This window comes from Bos indicus, chromosome 19 (genome assembly GCF_029378745.1).
Source record: "Bos indicus isolate NIAB-ARS_2022 breed Sahiwal x Tharparkar chromosome 19, NIAB-ARS_B.indTharparkar_mat_pri_1.0, whole genome shotgun sequence".
Lineage (NCBI taxonomy): Eukaryota > Metazoa > Chordata > Mammalia > Artiodactyla > Bovidae > Bos > Bos indicus.
This window is the reverse complement of record NC_091778.1, coordinates 27800984-27818914: the sequence shown is the minus strand read 5'-3', so window position 1 is coordinate 27818914 and position 17931 is coordinate 27800984. Positions and strand designations below refer to the sequence as shown.

The window sequence follows — 17931 nt, the reverse complement described above, 5'->3', positions numbered from 1 at the left end:
CGGCGGGGGCGGGACAGGACAGACGAGAATCCCGCGGAGGTGAGGCCGGGGGCCCGTCCCGCCCCCGAGGGCAGGCCCTGTGCGCCCGCCCCGCCCTGGCCCTCTGGGGTGTGGACTCCAGCTCCGGCTCTGCTCCGCTCCCTCAGCTCGCGAAGCCGCGCCGCCGCCCGCTCGGGCTGTCCGGGTGAGGGGGCCGGGGAGGGGGCGCCGCGGAGGTCCCAGGCCCAGGAGATCTGGCGGGAACAGGAATGCGCTCAGGCTGCAGGGCCTCCTGACTCAGCCGCATGCTCAGATTTCGGGGTTTCTTTCCCGGGAGGGGAACGCTTAACTTCCTCATTCCTGCCTGGACCCCTTCTTCCAGCTGGCTTGGCCTGGCTGGAGGCCCGGCGGCTCGGGACCCCTTGCAACCCCCCCGGGGCCCCTTTCTCTGCCCCGCTTCGGGGCCATCCGGGCCTGGCCGGTTGTTCCTTGGCATCCTGATTAAGGGACAAGAGGCGGGGCTCGGGCGTTCTGTATGAAGGATCGGAGATAGGGGATGGAGATTACAGGCGAGTTGGCAGGGCAGTGCGGACCGATGGATTCTAATCAAAGAGAGATTAAGAGTCAGCGGGAGCCGGGTGGGGGAAAGCGGGGGACCTGGGGAGACTGAGGACCGTGGGGGTGGAATGGGGGGATAGAGTTCTGCAGAGCGGATCACCGTTCTGAGGCCTCCCCATATTCCCAGGATGGCGGCAACCCCCCAGAGCCTTTTTCCCTCTGGGGATGACCTGGACTCCAGCCAGTTACAGATGGAGCCCGATGAGGTGGACACCCTGAAGGAGGGAGAGGACCCAGGTATACAGGGAGGACGGCCTCAGGGAGAGGAGGAGGAGGGCTGAGACCTCCCGGAGTCCACATTCTTCTACTTTCTTTCCCACCAGCCGACCGGATGCATCCCTTTCTGGCCATCTACCACCTCCAGCCTCTGAAATTGCATCCCTTGGTGTTTGCCCCTGGGGTCCCCGTCATAGCTCAGGTGGTGGGCACTGAAAGATACACCAGTGGATCCAAGGTGGCTGGGCTGGCCCCAAGGGAGTGGGGATGTGGGAGGGCTGGCCAGAGTGAGGGGCTGCCTTCCGAACAGGGAACATCCATTCAGTTCCTCACTCCCCCAGGTGGGCACGTGCACTCTGTATTCCGTCCGCTTGACTCACGGTGACTTCACCTGGACAACCAAGAAGAAGTTCCGTCATTTCCAGGAGTTGCATCGGGACCTCCTGAGACACAAAGTCTTCATGAGTCTGCTCCCTCTGGCTCGGTGAGGGGGACAAGGCTGCCTCCTGTGTAGGGCAGATGCCCCTCACCTTGAGGCAGCCGGGGGTGTCACTGCCCCAGCTCCCATTGCTGCTTTCTGCCTGTCTCATCCCCAGGCCACAACTGACCCTACCCCAGCTACTTTCCTCCCCCAACTCTGGCCACTGGGCCCCCTCCTCTGACCCCGGTTACCAGGAAACCTTTCCTGTTCAGCTCTGCCTGTCTGTGGTTCTGGGCCAGTATCTCAGCTGGGCTGGATGCCCAAAGTGCCCTTGGCAGCCTCCCACCTTTTTCTGTCTCCATCCTCAGGGTAGGGAGCATTCCTGCTGCTACCCTCTAGGTCTCCTCGCCTCTTCCAAGTCCCCGCCTCCTGTGCTTCAGGATCCCAGGCACTGAGCCTCCAGCTTCTATTGACCCTCCCTCATCCCTTCTACAGTTTTGCTGTTGCTTCATCTCCAGCCCCAGAGGGAGACAGCAGAGAGATACCCTCTCTACCCCGAGCAGGTCCTGAGGGCTCCTCCAGACGCACCGCTAGCAAGCAGGTGGGACCAGACACCAGGTCCTCTGGGAAGGTGTTTGGGTGCAAATGGCTCTGGTCCCATCCGTCTCTCTGTCTTCCATCCCTTCACTTCAGAAATACCTGGAGAATTATCTCAACCGCCTCCTGACCATGTCTTTCTACCGCAACTACCATGCCATGGTAAGGTCAGGTACTGGGTCCCTTGAGATGAATTGGGGGCAGAGGACCAGGGTTGGTAGGATTTGAGGGATTGACAACGAGTCTCTCCTCTGCAGACAGAGTTCCTGGAAGTCAGTCAGCTGTCCTTTATCCCAGACCTCGGATGCAAAGGACTGTGAGTGTCTGACACTCTTCACCCACCGTCTGCCAGTGTCTGAATCTCTCCCTCCCCGAGAATAGGGAAAGCAGGGCAGGGTGGGCTGGGGGTCTGATTTTATCCCCACAGGTTTGAACCCTGGATCCCTCTCCAGCACCACTTCCTGGTTTTCCCCACAGGGAGGGGGTGATCCGGAAGCGCTCAGGTGGCCACCGCGTTCCTGGCCTCACCTGCTGCGGCCGAGACCAAGTTTGTTATCGTTGGTCCAAGCGGTGAGGCTGAGCAGAGTGGCTGGACAGTGGGTGGGGGTGAGGAAGGAGATCCCAGGGTGGGGGGGGGGCATGAAGGAATGGCTGGAGCCCTTCCACTCCAGGTGGCTGGTGGTGAAGGACTCCTTCCTGCTGTACATGTGCCTGGAGACTGGTGCCATCTCCTTTGTTCAGCTCTTCGACCCTGGCTTCAAGGTGCAGGTGGGGAAAAGGAGTACAGAGGCACGGTACGGGGTCCGGGTCGACACCTCTCACAGGTAAGGCCTCCCTGGTATGGACAGGCCCCTGGTGAGTGAAGAGCCAGCCTGGGGCCCTAAGGGGAGATGCGTTGAAGAGACCACAGAAGAGAGGAAGGTGTTCCCGCCCTACCCCTCTGGAGATGGCCATGATTTGGAACCAGGGAATGTTCTCGCCAGATGCTTGGGGCTGCTCCTAGAGGCTGGCCCAGAGCTTTCTCCGGGGTTGAGGGGGAGTGGGAACAAACAACAGGTTCCCTTGCTTGCTCACTCCCTTGGGGAGAGGGAGGAACGGAGCTGCTTCCTTATGTGGGATGAGGGTAGGGATGTGTCCAGAGCTCAGGCCGGAGGGGTGGGTTAGATGTTTTGCCCCTCCTTTAGGTGGTGTTGTGTAGAGGGGGCATGTACTATACCCTGCTTTTGCTCTGGGCTTTGGGCAGTTGGGTTTTTGGTCTCTGTATCTTTTGTCCAAAATTTGCCCTAACTGCTCATGCACACAGTTATTTTTAGTCCCGTGTAGTTTCTTTGTGTTTTGTTGCTCCAGGAGAGGTGGGTCCAGGTGCAAGCATTGCAGCAAAGGGTCCCGGGTCCCAGGCCTGTCTCAGAAGGGCTTTTGGTGCAAAGAAAGGTCACTCTGTCCATTCATTTATTTATTCAATAAACCTGAGGACTTCCCTGGTGATCCAGTGGTTAAGACTCCATGCTTCCACTGCAAGGGGAACAGGTGTGATCCCTGGTCAGGGAACTAAGATTCCACATGCCATGCTGCATAGCTCACCCCTTCCCCCGCCCAAAAAAAAACCTGACAACAAACTTGAGCGGCTGGCACAATACTAAATGCCAAACACCCAACTGTGAATAAGACAGATGTATGCCCTGTCCCTGTGAAATCAAGTATGGACTGAGGAAGGAGGTGGGGAAGAGCAGACAGCTAAAGGAAGAGGGTTTCTGGGCCAAGCCAGAGGTATGGAGGGCAAGGATGGTGGTCCATCCTTTGTTCTTGCCCAGGTCCTTGATTCTCAAGTGCAGCAGCTACCGGCAGGCACGGTGGTGGGCCCAGGAGATCACTGAGCTGGCCCAGGGCCCGGGCAGAGACTTCATTCAGCTGCACCGGCACGACAGCTATGCTCCTCCCCGGCCTGGGACCCTAGCCCGGTGGTGAGACACTGATGTCCTTTCTGAAATTGTCAGTGGTCTTTCAACCTCCTTGGTGTTCTCTGAGTCTTTGATCTTCTCTCTCCTCTGACCCCTTCTGACCTCAGTAACCTACCCTTTGACTTCTCCAGTCGCCCCCACCCCCTGACCTTTGATCATTCTGATTCCTCTGATTACCCTCTGATCTTTCTGAACCCCAAATTAGGTGATCTCTGACCCTGACCTCTCTGACTGACCTCCTGTGACCTTTCTAACCCCCTTTCACCCCACTGACCCTCTGTGTTCTCAGGGATCTCAAATCTCTCTGATTCATTCGGTCTATTTAATAAACATTTTCTAAGCACCCATTATGTGCCAGGTCCATGGCAAGGATAAGACACAGTAGGTGATTCAATCATGAAACAGTGGGAATTTGCCACGCTGGCAATAGACACAGAGTACCAAGCACAGACGAGGGGCATCTGCTCTAGTGCAGGATGTCTGGACTGGCTTCCAGAAGGCGGTAACTCTGAGGTTCACGTTAGCAAGATAAAATGGAGAAGAGCGGTCCTTGCAGAGAAGCTAGAAATAGTCTGATGTGTTTGGGATTCATGAAGGCTGACTTGTTCCAGTTTGAGGAGCAGAAGCCAGAAAAGAGTCTGGAGCAGGGGACTTCCCTGGAGGACTAGTGATTAAGACTCAGCGCTTTCAATGCAAGGGGTGTGGGTTCGATCCCTGGTCAGGGAAATAAGATCTTGCCTACCATATGCAGCGTGGCCAAAAAAAAAAACAAAAAACTGGTGGTCTCAGGGCCTGATCAGTGCCTCTCCTGCTAGCTAAGGAGGTTAACTTTTATCATAAGCAGAGAGGAGTCATGGAAACAATTTTTCCCTCCCTTGGTGTTAGTGTTGAGAATTTTGTGGTTTTTTTGAATTTTTATTGGAGTTGATTTAAATGTTGTGTTGGTTTCAGAAGTACAACAAAGAGAACCAGTTATACATATGTCTACTCTTTTTTAGATTGTTTTCCCATATAGGTCATTACAGAGTATTGAGCAGAGTTCTCTGTGCTCTATACTGCTGCTGCTGCTAAGTCGATTCAGTCGTGTCCGACTCTATGTGACCCCATAGACGGCAGCCCACCAGGCTCCCCGTCCCTGGGATTCTCCAGGCAAGAACACTGGAGTCGGTTGCCATTTCCTTCTCCAATGCATGAAAGTGAAAAAATAAAGTGAAGTGCTCTATACTAGGTCCTTATTAATTATCTATTTTATATATACTACTGGTAAGATGCTTCATAGTAGTATATATATTTCAGTCCTGATCTTCCAATTTATCCCTACTTCCCCCATTAGCCCCTGGTAACCGTAAGTTTGTTTCCTATATCTGTAAGTTCATTTGTACCCTTTTGAAATTTATTTTTTAACAAAAGAACTGATTGTGCCAGTTAGTATGAGCCAGGAACTGTTCTGAGTGTTTTATGCATTGTTGTGGTGGTGGTTTAGTCGCTAAGTCATGTCTAACTCTTGTGCGATGCCATGGGCTGTAGCCCACCAGGCTCCTCTGTCCATGGGATTTCCTAGGCAAGAATACTGGAGTGGGTTGCCATTTTCTTCTCCAGGGGATCTTCCCGACCTGGGATTAAACCTATGTCTCTTGCACTGGCAGGCAGATTCTTCCTGCTGAGCCACCAGGGAAGCTGCTTTATGTTTATGAACTTACTCCGTGACACAGGTACAGTTGTTATCTCCATTTTCCAGATGAGAAAACTGAGTCAAGGAGAAGTTAAATAATTTGCCAAGGTCACACACCTTGTAAACAATAGATTCAAATGCAGGCAGTCTGGGTCAAGACCCTGCTTTTCATCATCAAACAGAACAGTTATTAAAAGTCTAACAGGAGCTTCCCTGGTGGTCCAATGGCTAAGACTCCTGTTCTCAATGCAGGGGGCCTGGGCTCAATCTCTGCTGAGGGAACTAGACCCCACATGCTACAACAAAGAGCCTACGTGTCACAACTAAGACCCTCTGCAGCCAAATAAATAAACAAATATTTAAAAAGTAAATGTCTTAACAATGCATAACTTGCACAAGCCTTTACCTACTCTCCATACCTTAGTTCTTCCCTACTCCCCCTCCCACAAATCCCATTTCTCTCCCCAAAAGTAATCCTGGTGATAGTTTGATATTTATCTTCCCAGATCTTTTCCTGCATATCTCTTCCCCAAAATAATCTTGGTGATAGTTTGATATTTATCTTCCCAGGTCTTTTCCTGCATATGTTCATGCACTTGTGCATATATGTTACTTTTTTTTTTTTTTTACTTTTTGTTTTAATGTAAATAAGATCATGCACCCTCTCCTTTGTTTTTTTTTTTTTTCCATTTAATACATGTGTTAGAGATTAGGCATTTACATTATTTCCCACCTCCAGTCTTATAAACAATACTGCAATGAACACAATATTTGCCTAAGCATTTAATAGGATATCTTCCTAGATACAGAATTACTAAGTGTATTTAATGGTATTAGGGAGCATGTACATTTAGTATTCTGTTAGATACTGCCAAGTTGTCCTCTAAAAAGGCTATAAAGCCAATTTATATTCTCACAGTCTATGAGAATACTCACTTCCCCCATGCTGATACTGAGTGTTACCTGTGATTTTAATTTTTGCCACAGTGGATTTAAAAAGTGTTATTTTATTTTAATATCAATTTCCTTGTTTAGCGGTGATATTGAACATCTTTTCAACTATGACTGGCCATTCTCTCCCTGTGAGCTATCCATTCTTATTCTTTGTTCAATTGGCTTATATGTCTTTTTGTTACTGATTTGTTGGAACTCTTTATGTGTGACAGAGAAGGCAATGGCACCCCACTCCAGTATCTTGCTTGGAAAATCCCATGGATGGAGGAGCCTGGTGGGCTGCAGTCCATGGGGTCGTTAAGAGTCGGATATGACTGAGAGACTTCCCTTTCACTTTTCACTTTCACGCATTGGAGAAGGAAATGGCAACCCACTCCAGTGTTCTTGCCTGGAGAATCCCAGGGACAGCGGAGCCTGGTGGGCTTCCGTCTATGGGGTTGCACGGAGTCAGACACAACTGAAGCGACTTAGCAGCAGCAGTTTTATATGTGATGTATTAATCCTCCCAGTCTTTAGTCATTTTCTTTAGTTTATTGTGTCTTTTGTAACTTTTAATTTTATTTAGTTCATACTGGCAAGTTTATTCCACTTTGAAATATCTGCTACTATCTGACCTCTGTGATCACTCTTGATCTTTGACCTTGCTATCACCTCTGACCCATGACTGTCCTTCGGTCTTCACTCTCCAGAGCTTTCTGGCTTCTGACTTCCCTGATCTCCTTGGCTTGGCCTCCCCCCAGGTTTGTGAATGGGGCAGGTTACTTTGCTGCTGTGGCAGATGCCATCCTTCGAGCTCAAGAAGAGATTTTCATCACAGACTGGTGGTAAGTGGGAGAAGAACCTGAGCAAGAAAGGGTGGGTTAGTACCTGCAACAGATCAGCTTATGGGTCAGAAAAGGAGTGGAAGGGGAGGAGTGGCTGTTGTTGGGAGCTTAGCTTACCCTCACCTGCTGCCCTGAATCCCAGGTTGAGTCCTGAGATTTACCTGAAGCGTCCAGCCCATTCAGATGACTGGAGACTGGACATTATGCTCAAGAAGAAGGCGGTGAGGAGAATGGTCTGGCTGGAGGGGAGGTATGGTCAAGGGGTGGCTTGTGGGTGGAGATTGGTTGGAAGAGACTATAGCATGGCAGGGGGTTGGGGGGGAAGGTAAGGAATCTAAAACTTGAGGAGGAGGAGATGTACCCATCCTGGTTCAGTCTCACAGACATCACCTCTTCCACTTCCCTAGGGAGAACTCCCTTAGAGAAGAGGATCAACCTCCCTGTTCGTGCCCTTCCTCTCCTTGATGTAGACTTTCCTCCCAATACCCTGTACACTCTATTGTGTTACAGGGGATGGACATATCTGTCTCTCTCATTGGGCTGATGAATACCACTAGCTGCAGTACAAGGCACAGTGTCTGCTATGTTGGGCTCATCCATTGATGTTGATGGATGGGAGGAAAGATACGTAGATGATGGAGAGTGCGTGCGTGAGGGGATGGATAGATGATGGAAAGGGAGATAGATAAAAGGATATGAGGTTGGGAAGGTAGATCCCAGGAGAGTGGTAGATAGATAGGTGAGTGATAGATGGTAGATAAGGGGATGAGTAAATTGTTGGGAAGATGGATGGCTAGATAATGCTAGGTAGGTGGGTAGATGTGTGGATGGATGAGTGAGTGAGCAGATAGATGATATTCAATCTAAGTTTCCTGTAAGCATCAAAACAGGGTGTCAGTGGCATAGCATTGAGGATCTCTGGGTGGAGAGGAGGAACATACAGGAATCCTGAGGGTGGGAAAGGATCATTAGGATCTGATTCCCTCACTGACCACCAGGAGGAGGGTGTCCATGTGTCTGTACTGCTGTTCAAGGAAGTGGAGTTGGCCTTGGCCATCAACAGTGGCTACAGCAAGAAGGCACTGATGCTGCTGCATCCCAACATAAAGGTGACTCGGGCCCCAGAGACCCCTCCCCTCTGGCCCTCCTCACTACACTTCCCCACCCTCTCAACCCTCCCTGTCCTTGAACATCTCATCCTTCCATCTTCCTGTTCCCTGCCTCCTCCAAACGCTGCCTCTGGCTTCTCCCACCTACGCCAACCCTCATGAACTCCCTCATACCTGCTCCAGGTGATGCGCCACCCAGACCAGGTGACACTGTGGGCCCATCATGAGAAGCTCCTGGTGGTGGACCAAGTAGTGGCCTTCCTGGGGGGGCTGGACCTTGCCTATGGCCGCTGGGATGACCTACACTACAGACTGACTGATCTGGGGGACTCCTCTGAGTCAGCTGCCCCCCAGGTAATCCCCCAAGGCCTTCCTGAGCTCCCCCCAACTCAATTAATGTAAATCCACACCCCTTCCCAGCTGCAGCCTTCCTCTCCAGTCATAGCCCTCATTCAAGGTTCCTAGGCCTTTCTGGGACCCCAACAACCTGCTTTGAATATAGTGACTCAGTTGCCTCCCCATGACCACTACCCATTCCTCTAGAGATTTCAAATGCATCTGAAGGGGAGGGCCCGAGAATCAAACTCTCTCTGTTTCATTCTTCCTCTGTATGTCTCTCTGTCTCTCCGTCTTCCAGTGCTCCTTTCTTCTCTTTGGCCTGGCTCTGTGTGACCCATGACTTCTCCTTGCCCCTGGCTTGGGTGTGTTCCCCCTACAGCCTCCCACCTCATGCTCAGACCTTCCAGCTACCCCCGACCTCACTCACAACCAACTCTTCTGGCTGGGCAAGGACTACAGCAATCTTATCACTAAGGACTGGGTGCAGCTGGATCGGCCTTTTGATGGTAGGGGGTCCACCTTCTTCAAAGTCCCTGAGAGCTGGCAGCCGGGGCAGAGAGCGGGCCTGGGTCTGAGGATGGGATGAACTGGGTCATGTGTAATGCCACCTCCTCTCTGGTCAGCACCTCCTCCTCCCTGACCCAAGTGTTCCCAAGGGACCGTCCCTGACCTCTTCCCTGACTCTCCTGGGACATTCTCCCTCCCCCCAGATTTCATTGACAGGGAGACTATGCCACGGATGCCGTGGCGGGACATTGGGGTGGTGGTCCACGGCTCACCTGCCCGGGACCTTGCCCGGCACTTCATCCAGCGCTGGAATTTCACCAAGGTGCTTGATCCCTCCGAGGCTGGAGGGTGGGCGGGAGCTAGGGGCAGCTAGCCATCTCTCGCTGACTCTGCCACCCCTCCGCCTTAGACTACCAAGACCAAGTACAAGATACCCATTTACCCCTACCTGCTGCCCAAATCCACCAGCACCGCAAACCAGCTCCCTTTCACACTTTCCGGAGGGCAGTGCGCCACTGTGCAGGTGAGGCTCGGAATTCAGCCCGCCCTCTCCCCCCGCTCCCTTCAGCACTCTCCCTGACCGAGAGGGCCCCCCCGCCCCTGCCCCCCTCCTGGACTCAGGAGACACACCCTATCCGTCGTTCCTGCAGGTCTTACGGTCAGTGGACCGCTGGTCAGCGGGCACCCTGGAGAACTCCATTCTCAATGCCTATCTGCACACCATCAGAGAGAGCCAGCACTTCCTCTACATTGAGGTCTGTCGGAGTGAGGGTGGAGCAGAGAAAGCTAGGATATCCTGTCAGTGAGCTCAGTCGTTGAGGGCTGGCATAGCTGGACCTGGAGAACTTGGTGAAGCCTTGACCCAGGGCCGGGAGCCTGGAGATGGGGATGGCAACAGGGAGCTGAGGGCAGGAACTGCTGACGGGGGCCGGACTGCTGACGTCTGTCATTGGTCCCTGCTCCAGAATCAGTTCTTCATTAGCTGCTCAGATGGGCGGACAGTGCTGAACAAGGTGGGCGATGAGATTGTGGACAGAATCCTGAAGGCCCACAAGTAAGGCGGACCAGCTTGGAATCGGGGTTATGGGCGTGTTTGAAGACTAACTAGAGGGGTGAGGGGAGGGGTGGGGCTTGGGAGAAGGGTCACACCTCTGGCTCCGCCCCTCCTCAGACAGGGGCAGTGCTTCCGAGTCTACGTGCTTTTGCCCCTGCTCCCTGGGTTCGAGGGTGACATCTCCACAGGTGGTGGTAACTCCATCCAGGCCATTCTGCACTTCACTTACAGGTGACCACCACCTCACCCCTCCCACCCCAACCCCTGCCAGACTCTGGCCCTCCATGGCCCCATCCTGATCCCTTCTTGCTGGACTGTTGAGGTCCACCTCTTTTCTGACATCCCCCCCTCGCCCCCCACCCCCGTCCAGTCTCCGCCTTCCTCACCCATTCTTTTCGCTCAGGACGCTGTGTCGTGGGGAATATTCAATTTTACATCGTCTCAAAGCAGCCAGTGAGTTCTGGGGGCTGGGGGTTCAAGCCCTGGACCCCCGGGGAGGGGGAGATTGAGGGACTGGAGCCCCAGGGATGGAGGGACGGAGGCTGTCACGCCCGCAGGCTTCTGTGGTTACTGCCGGAGCCCGTGGTGGCCTATTAGTGCAGAGAGAAGTATATAGACCAGGCTATATAGGGCTTCTGAAGTGAGGCGGTAGATGGACCAGGACTCCATCTGCAATGGAGGACACCTCTCACCTCACTCCCTTCCCCCCCATCTCTTGCTCACAGTGGGGACAGAATGGCGGAACTATATTTCCATCTGTGGGCTACGCACACACGGAGAACTAGGCGGGCACCCAGTATCGGAGCTCATCTATATCCACAGCAAGATGCTTATCGCAGATGACCGGACAGTCATCATTGGTTAGTGCTGGGTCCCCAGCAACGAGTGGAGGGTGGGGAGAGGTGGAGCAGGGCCCAGCCAGGGGCAATGGGATGGGACTGGGTGATGGAGATCGCAGCTGACGTCCAGTTGGGGATGGAAGCCAAAGAAGGCATGTTGCCCACAGGCTGGTGCTTGGGTAGAGGTGATGGGGTGGGGTGGGGTTCCCTGGGCTCAGGAAGACACAGTGTGTCCTGCATCCACCCAGGCTCAGCAAACATCAATGACCGGAGCTTGCTGGGGAAGCGAGACAGTGAGCTGGCCGTGCTGATCGAGGACACAGAAATGGAGCCATCCCTCATGAACGGTGTGGAGTATCAGGCAGGCAGGTTTGCCTTGAGTCTGCGGAAGCACTGCTTCAGGTAGAGCCAGGTGGGATGCTACAAGGTGGGGGGAGGTGGAAAGGGGGAGGGTTTGCCCTTTAAACAGGTGTGAGGATTGTCCAGAGGTAGTACTGGATTGCTAGTACTTGTGCTATGCTAAATCACTCAGTTGTGTCTGACTTTTTGCAACCCTATGGACTGTAGCCCACCAGTCTCCTCTGTCCACGGAATTCTCCAGGCAAGAATACTGGAGTGGGTAGCCATTCCCTTCTCCAGGGGATCTTCCCAACCCAGGGGTTCAACCTGGGTCTCCCACATTGCAGGCAGAATTTTTAGCGCCTGAGCCACCTGGGAAGCCCTGATTTTACTGTTTAACCATGCATGTATTTTCAATTACCTGGATAGGTGCACCATAACTTTTCTGGTATTTAGGCCCTTGAAGGATCTTATTCTAGCCCTACTGGGACCCCTTTCTCCTGCAGCGTGATTCTAGGGGCTGCTGCTCGGCCACATCTGGATCTCCGAGACCCTGTCTGTGATGCCTTCTTCCAGTTGTGGCAAGACACAGCTGAGAGCAATGCCAATATCTATGAGCAGGTGGGTGGGGGTTGGGGGAGTGCCAGCCCAGGGAAGTTGAGGGATTATCCTGTCCAGGGTGAGATGGAGAGGAGCCACTTCACACAGCCATTCTCATAAGGAGATGAGGGTCTGGGGACATCATGGGATTCAGGGTCAGTGTAGGGGGATATGCGTAGGGTGTGGGGAGTGGGGGCATGTAGCCCGGTTGGGCTTGGACTCTTGGCAGAGTCTCCTCAAGCCTTCTTGGCTTCCATGCATCCCCCACCCACAGATCTTCCGATGCCTTCCATCCAATGCCACACGCTCCCTGCGGGCACTTCGGGAGTATGTAGTCGTGGAGCCCCTGGCCACGGTCAGCCCTCCCTTGGCCCGATCTGAACTCAACCAGGTCCAGGGCCACCTCGTCCACTTCCCCCTCAAGTTCCTGGAGGATGAGTATTTGCTGCCCTCCCTGGGTAGCAAGGAGGGTGTGATGCCCCTAGAAGTGTGGACATAGCTGCAGCTCCTCTGGCCTGGAAGAGGTCACCAGCCTCTGGGCTACACCACCTCTGGTTCTCTGCCCCCTAACCCTCAGGACCGGGGCAATGCCTTTGAGACCTGGGGGAGGCAGGCATTCCTGGAGGGGACTAGAGAAGTCACAAAGGACCTTTTTTGGGACACAACCAAAAAGGACACTCCCAACCCCAGGTTGGGGAGATGGAAGAGGGTCCCAGAGAGCTTCCTTCTCCTTGCTGTCCAGTTCAAACCACTACTACAAAGGAGAAGCAAGATTCCTGCCAGGATGCCTGGGGTCAGCCTCCTACTCCAGGAGGACCAGACTCGGCCCTGGGCCTTCTCATCTCTCCCTTGTCTTCCTGCTGTGGACCCCCTCCCTGCCCCAGGGCCTCTCCCAGCTCATTACTGCCAAGGCAGAGGGAAGGATGGAGCCACTGCTGGCTTCAGCGCCCATGGTGGGGAGGGGTTGGAGGGGGGATGCACACTAACCCCCTCCACCAGCTGCTGACAGACACTAACTTTGTATCCGTTCAATAAGCACTTCATAAATAAAAGCCTAGAAAAGGTCCTTGTCTCTTTCTTGGCTGAACTGAGTGTGTCTCAACGGCCCCCCAGGCCCACACAGGCCCGTCACCCCCTCTCCTTTTTTTCTTTGGCTTCATCTCAGCTCTGCTCCACTTGTTTGTGGCTTTTGGAGCTCCATCACTTGGTGCTGGGAAGACCAGGTGTTCACACAGGGCTGCCTGTGTAGGAGGAAGCGTGGACCCAAACCGGGACTCCTGGAGGAAAATGGAGCCCAGGATGCAGCTGCAGGTGAGGGAGGCACCCAGAGAAGGGCCCAGAGGGGCCACACCTTGTTCCTCAAGTGACTGCCCAGGGGAGGCTTAGGGAAGCCCCTGGGAGTCCGAAAGGGTATAGGCTTGAGGTCAGGAAGAACTGGGCCTAAGTCTCGGGCTTGTCACTTTTTACCTCAATCGCCTTGTCAAGTCATATCACTTCTCTGGGCCTCGGTGGTCCCAACTGGGAAATGAGAATGAAAGTGAAACTCGCTCAGTAGTGTCTGACTCTTTGCGACCCCATGGACTATACAGATCATGGAATTCTCTAGGCCAGAACACTGGAGTGAGTAGCCATTCCCTTCTCCAGGGATCTTCCCAACCCAGGGATCTAACCCAGGTCTCCCGAATTGCAGGCGGATTCTTTACCAGCTGAGCCACAAGGGAAGCCAAGGAAATGGGAATAATAATTACATAACTGTCTTGCTGTAAAGATTCAGTTGTTGACTTAAATATTTATTGAGCACCTGCTCTTTGCCAGACATCATCTAGACCCACAGCAGTGAGTACTACAAAGTCCCCACCCTCATAGGACACAGCTTCACTGTCCAGTACAGTAGCCACCAGCCACATTTGGCTATTTACACTTAAATTTATAACAATTAGAACTAGGTAAAGATTTAGTTCCTTGCATCAGCCACCAAGTGGCTGGGAGCCACTCACAGCTACTGGCTAGCATACTGGATGGAGACCATTTTTGTCATTGCACAGACTTGGCACTGATGCAGAGGGAAGAGAGAAAGTACACGTCATTGCATATGAGAGAGTGTGTTGTTCAGTCGCTCAGTTGTGTTCCACTCTTTGCGACCCCATGAACTGCAGCACGCCAGGCTTCCCCATCCTTCATCATCTGGAGCTTGCTCAAACTCACGTCCGTTGAGCTGGTGATGCCATCCAACCATCTTGTCCTCTGTCATTCCCTTCTGCCTTCAAACTTTTCCAGCATTGGGGTCTTTTCTAATGAATTGGCTTTTTGCATCAGGTGGCCAAAGTACTGGAGCTTCAGTTTCAGCATTAGTCCTTCTAATGAAGGACTTGAGGATTGACTGGTTTGATCTCCTTGCAGTTCAAGGGGCTCTCAAGAGTCTTCTCTAACACCTCAGCTCAAAAGCCATCAATTCTTTGGTGCTCAACCTTCTTTATGGTCCAACTCTCACATCCATACATAGTTACAAGAAAGTATAGCACACACTGGATTGAGGAGAGTAACCTCCCATGGCAGGTAGAGAGAAAAGCTAATATAATGGGTATACAGAGAGAGCTCTTTGAACTGGTGACTTTATTATTATTTTTTTAACATTTATTTATTTGGCTGCACCAGGTCTTAATTGCAGCCTGAAGGATCTTCAGTCTTTATTGAGGCACGTGGGATCTTTAGTTGCAGGATGCAAAGTCTTAGTTGCAGCATGTGGGATCTACTTTCCCTGACCAGGGATCCAACCCAGGCCCCCTGCCTTGGGAGCATGGAATCTTAGCCACTGGACCACCAGGGAAGCCCCGACTTTTTTATTTCTCAAGTTGGGTTGTGGGATATAAATTTTACGCATATTTTTCCATATCTTTTTGTATATCCGAAATATTTTGCAATTGGAAAAAAGTTTAGCACAGTGCTGGCTCTTGCCCTTCATCCCTCTGGTCTCACCCCTCAATCTCAGAATTGAGCAGGAAGAAACAGAGGGGAAACAGAGTGAGTAGTTTAGGAGGCTTTCCTGGAGGAGAGGTCCTTGTGGATGATGACGTGGAGAGAGGGGATGCTGTGGCTTTGCTGCCATCCTCTCCTTTGAGTGCAGCCCTCTGTTCCTCTGAAAAAGAAATTTCCACACAAGCAATTCCCCCTCCCTTGTATAGCGGTCCCCAGGTACTAATTGGCATTCTGCTAATTAGCCTCATTGTCAGCACTAAGTGCCTCTTTCCCTAGGGGACCATTATCTCATTAACTGTGGGGTGGAGGCAGCAGCTGCCCTGGGACTGGGCTGGGGTAGGTGGGCTTCTGCTTCATACCATCTGTTGGTCTATCTGCTCTGCCCTCATTGGTCATGGAGTTTCTTGAATGGAGACCCCCACAGGGCAGGGACAAGAGCAGTCAGAAGAGTTGGCTCTAGACCCAGGATGAAAAGAAGAAATCCAGCTTCCCAAGATGGGTGGGAGGATCTGAGGGTGGTTGTGTCTGTGCAAAATATCCATCCCTCAGGGATCCAAAATTTGTCTTATTTTTAATACTTGTAACTTTTTTTCCCTCCCAATATTTCTTTGGCTGCACTGGGTCTTAGTTGTGGCACATGGGATCTTTGCTGTGGCACTGCAACTCTTTGTTGCCACATGTGGGAGGGATTGAGTTCCCTGACCAAGGATTGAACCCTGGTCCCCTGCATTGGGAGCATGGAGTCTTAGCCACTGGGCCACGGGGGAAATTTCTATTTTAACTTTTCTTGATGCCCGATTCAGGGTTTCCTCCACCACATTACCTCTTTTTAAATTATTATGGACAGTTTCATATGTACATAAAATTAGAGAATAGGGGATGGTGATCCCTTAGGTACTCATGCATCAATACTCCAGCTTCAATAATTATCAGCACGGGGACTTCCCTTGTGGTCCAGTGGTTAACAGTCTGCCTTGCAATGCAGGGGACATGGATTGGATTCCTGGTGGGGAACTAAGATTCCCCATGCTGTGAAGCAACTAGGAAAGATGACACAACAAAGACCTGAGGCAGCCAAATAAATAAATAAATATTAAGGAAAAAATCATCAGCATGGGGCCAATCTTGTTTCTCCAGTCTTCTCCAGACAATGCTGTCTTCCCCAGGCCCAGATCCCATTGCCTCTTGAGGTTTGGCTGGCCATGTAGCCTACCCTCCTCCCCCCAAACCGTGATCTTCATTTGGTCATTCACTGATTAAGTATCTCTTTATTAAACACAGCCTAAGAGTAAAGTGAAAGTGTTAGTTGTTCAGTCATATCTGACTCTGCGATCCCACAGACTATTGCCTCCCAGGCTCTTCTGTCCAAGAGATTCTCTAGGCAAAAATACTGGAGTGGGTTGCCATTCCCTTCTGCAGGGGATCTTCCCAACCCAGAGGCTGAACCTAGGTCTCCTGCACTGCAAGCAGATTCTTTACTGTCTGAGCCACCAGAACAAGACCATGGGGTAGCAGGGAAAAAACACAGAATTTAAAGTTAGTGCTTTGTGAAAGTCATTAATTTCTCTGAGGCTCAATTCACTAATGTCTTACTCTTAGGCATTAGTAAATTTATTGAGAGTTTCATACATACCAAGTGCTTCACACATTTAATTTTATTTTATTCTAACCTCCCTGTTATTATCCCTATTTTACAGTGATAGAATTGAGCCTCAGAGGGATGAATGACTTGCACAAAGCACTAACGTTAAATTCTGTGTTTTTTCCTACTATCCCATGGTCTTGTCTTTGAGTTACTATCCAGTGCCTACCAGATACAGAGGCTTCATTCACATACATGTTACTAAACCTCTAGTGGGTGCCAGGCCCTGTGTTGAAAAAGGCTGACATAATTCTTACCTTTAAGGAGATTCAACGTTTTACAATTCAAGGTATTAAAAGTTACCATGGGTTGAAGCCTGGTGGCTAAAACAGAAGAGCCAAACTCAGTCTCAGGGGGTCAAGGAAGGCTTCATGGAGGAAGTAATTTAGACATGAAGGGCAAAGCAAAAGGCAGTGAGAATGGGCACGGTCAGAATATTCCAGAGAGAAGAAGTGGCGAGTGCAAAGGCTGGAGGAGGGTCTGTTGAGTTCTGGAAACTCATGGAGAGGATTTCCATATGGCTAGAGTGTGTGAGGTTGAATGGTGGAGTACTGAAAAAGCGGGCTGGAGAAGCAGGCAAAATCTTGAAGGGTCATGATTGCCACACTTTAGACTCAAAAGACAGTGGGAGTCAGCGAAGGATCTTAACAGAAGAGTGACATCAGATTTGAGTGAGTTTTAGAAAAACCAGGCATTATGAGCATAGAGAATTGACCTTAAAGAGGTCAGGCAAGAAGGTCAAGTAGGAGGCTAATAAGAGTATTGAAGGTGAGTGATGACTGTGGCTTGGACAAGGACAAATGCAAGGTAAACAGAAGAGGGGGAGAGTAGGGGAGCAAGACTGGATGTGCATCTGAATGTGAAAAGAAGGGTCCAAAAGGAGAGTGTCTGTCCCTTTCCAAGGACTTCTCATTTAAACCCTCGCAGAAGGCAATGGCACCCTGCTCCAGTACTCTTGCCTGGAAAATCCCATGGATGGAGGAGCCTGGAAGGCTGCAGTCCATGGGGTCGCTGAGGGTCGGACACAACTGAGTGACTTCACTTTGACTTTTCACTTTCATGCATTGGAGAAGGAAATGGCAACCCACTCCACTGTTCTTGCCTGGAGAATCTCAGGGACGGGGGAGCCTGGTGGGCTGCTGTCTATGCGGTCGCACAGAGTCGGACATGATTGAAGTGACTTAGCAGCAGCAGCAGTGAAAAGTGAAAGTGTTAGTCGCTCAATTATAGTAGCTCAGTCATTGTGACCCCATGAACTTGGAGCCCGCCAGGCTCCTCTGTACATGG

General features: G+C 51.7%; 1 protein-coding gene across 1 annotated transcript; it reads left to right on the top strand.

Moving 5' to 3' along the window:
- The first annotated feature begins 49 nt into the window (after positions 1-49).
- On the top strand, positions 50-13090 carry PLD2 (phospholipase D2). The gene is made up of 25 exons (XM_070772929.1): positions 50-184; positions 725-834; positions 921-1051; positions 1155-1297; positions 1730-1835; positions 1928-1993; positions 2089-2147; positions 2309-2401; positions 2503-2655; positions 3643-3792; positions 7156-7239; positions 7382-7460; positions 8238-8348; positions 8532-8702; positions 9067-9193; positions 9398-9516; positions 9604-9717; positions 9845-9949; positions 10160-10248; positions 10366-10479; positions 10652-10701; positions 10974-11108; positions 11336-11489; positions 11933-12047; positions 12301-13090. The coding sequence occupies exons 2-25, from the start codon at positions 726-728 to the stop codon at positions 12523-12525; spliced, it is 2802 nt and encodes a 933-aa protein (XP_070629030.1). The 5' UTR covers positions 50-184; position 725; the 3' UTR covers positions 12526-13090.
- Positions 13091-17931: the final 4841 nt, after the last annotated feature.

What these genes read in the sequence shown, in the direction of transcription:
- PLD2 (XM_070772929.1), top strand. Translation starts at nt 726, where the DNA reads ATGGCGGCAACCCCCCAGAGCCTTTTTCCCTCTGGGGATGACCTGGAC. An exon ending in GACCTCGGATGCAAAGGACT is followed by an intron (nt 2,148 to 2,308) that starts GTGAGTGTCTGA and finishes TTTTCCCCACAG; the next exon opens with GGAGGGGGTGATCCGGAAGC. An exon ending in TGACCGGACAGTCATCATTG is followed by an intron (nt 11,109 to 11,335) that starts GTTAGTGCTGGG and finishes GCATCCACCCAG; the next exon opens with GCTCAGCAAACATCAATGAC.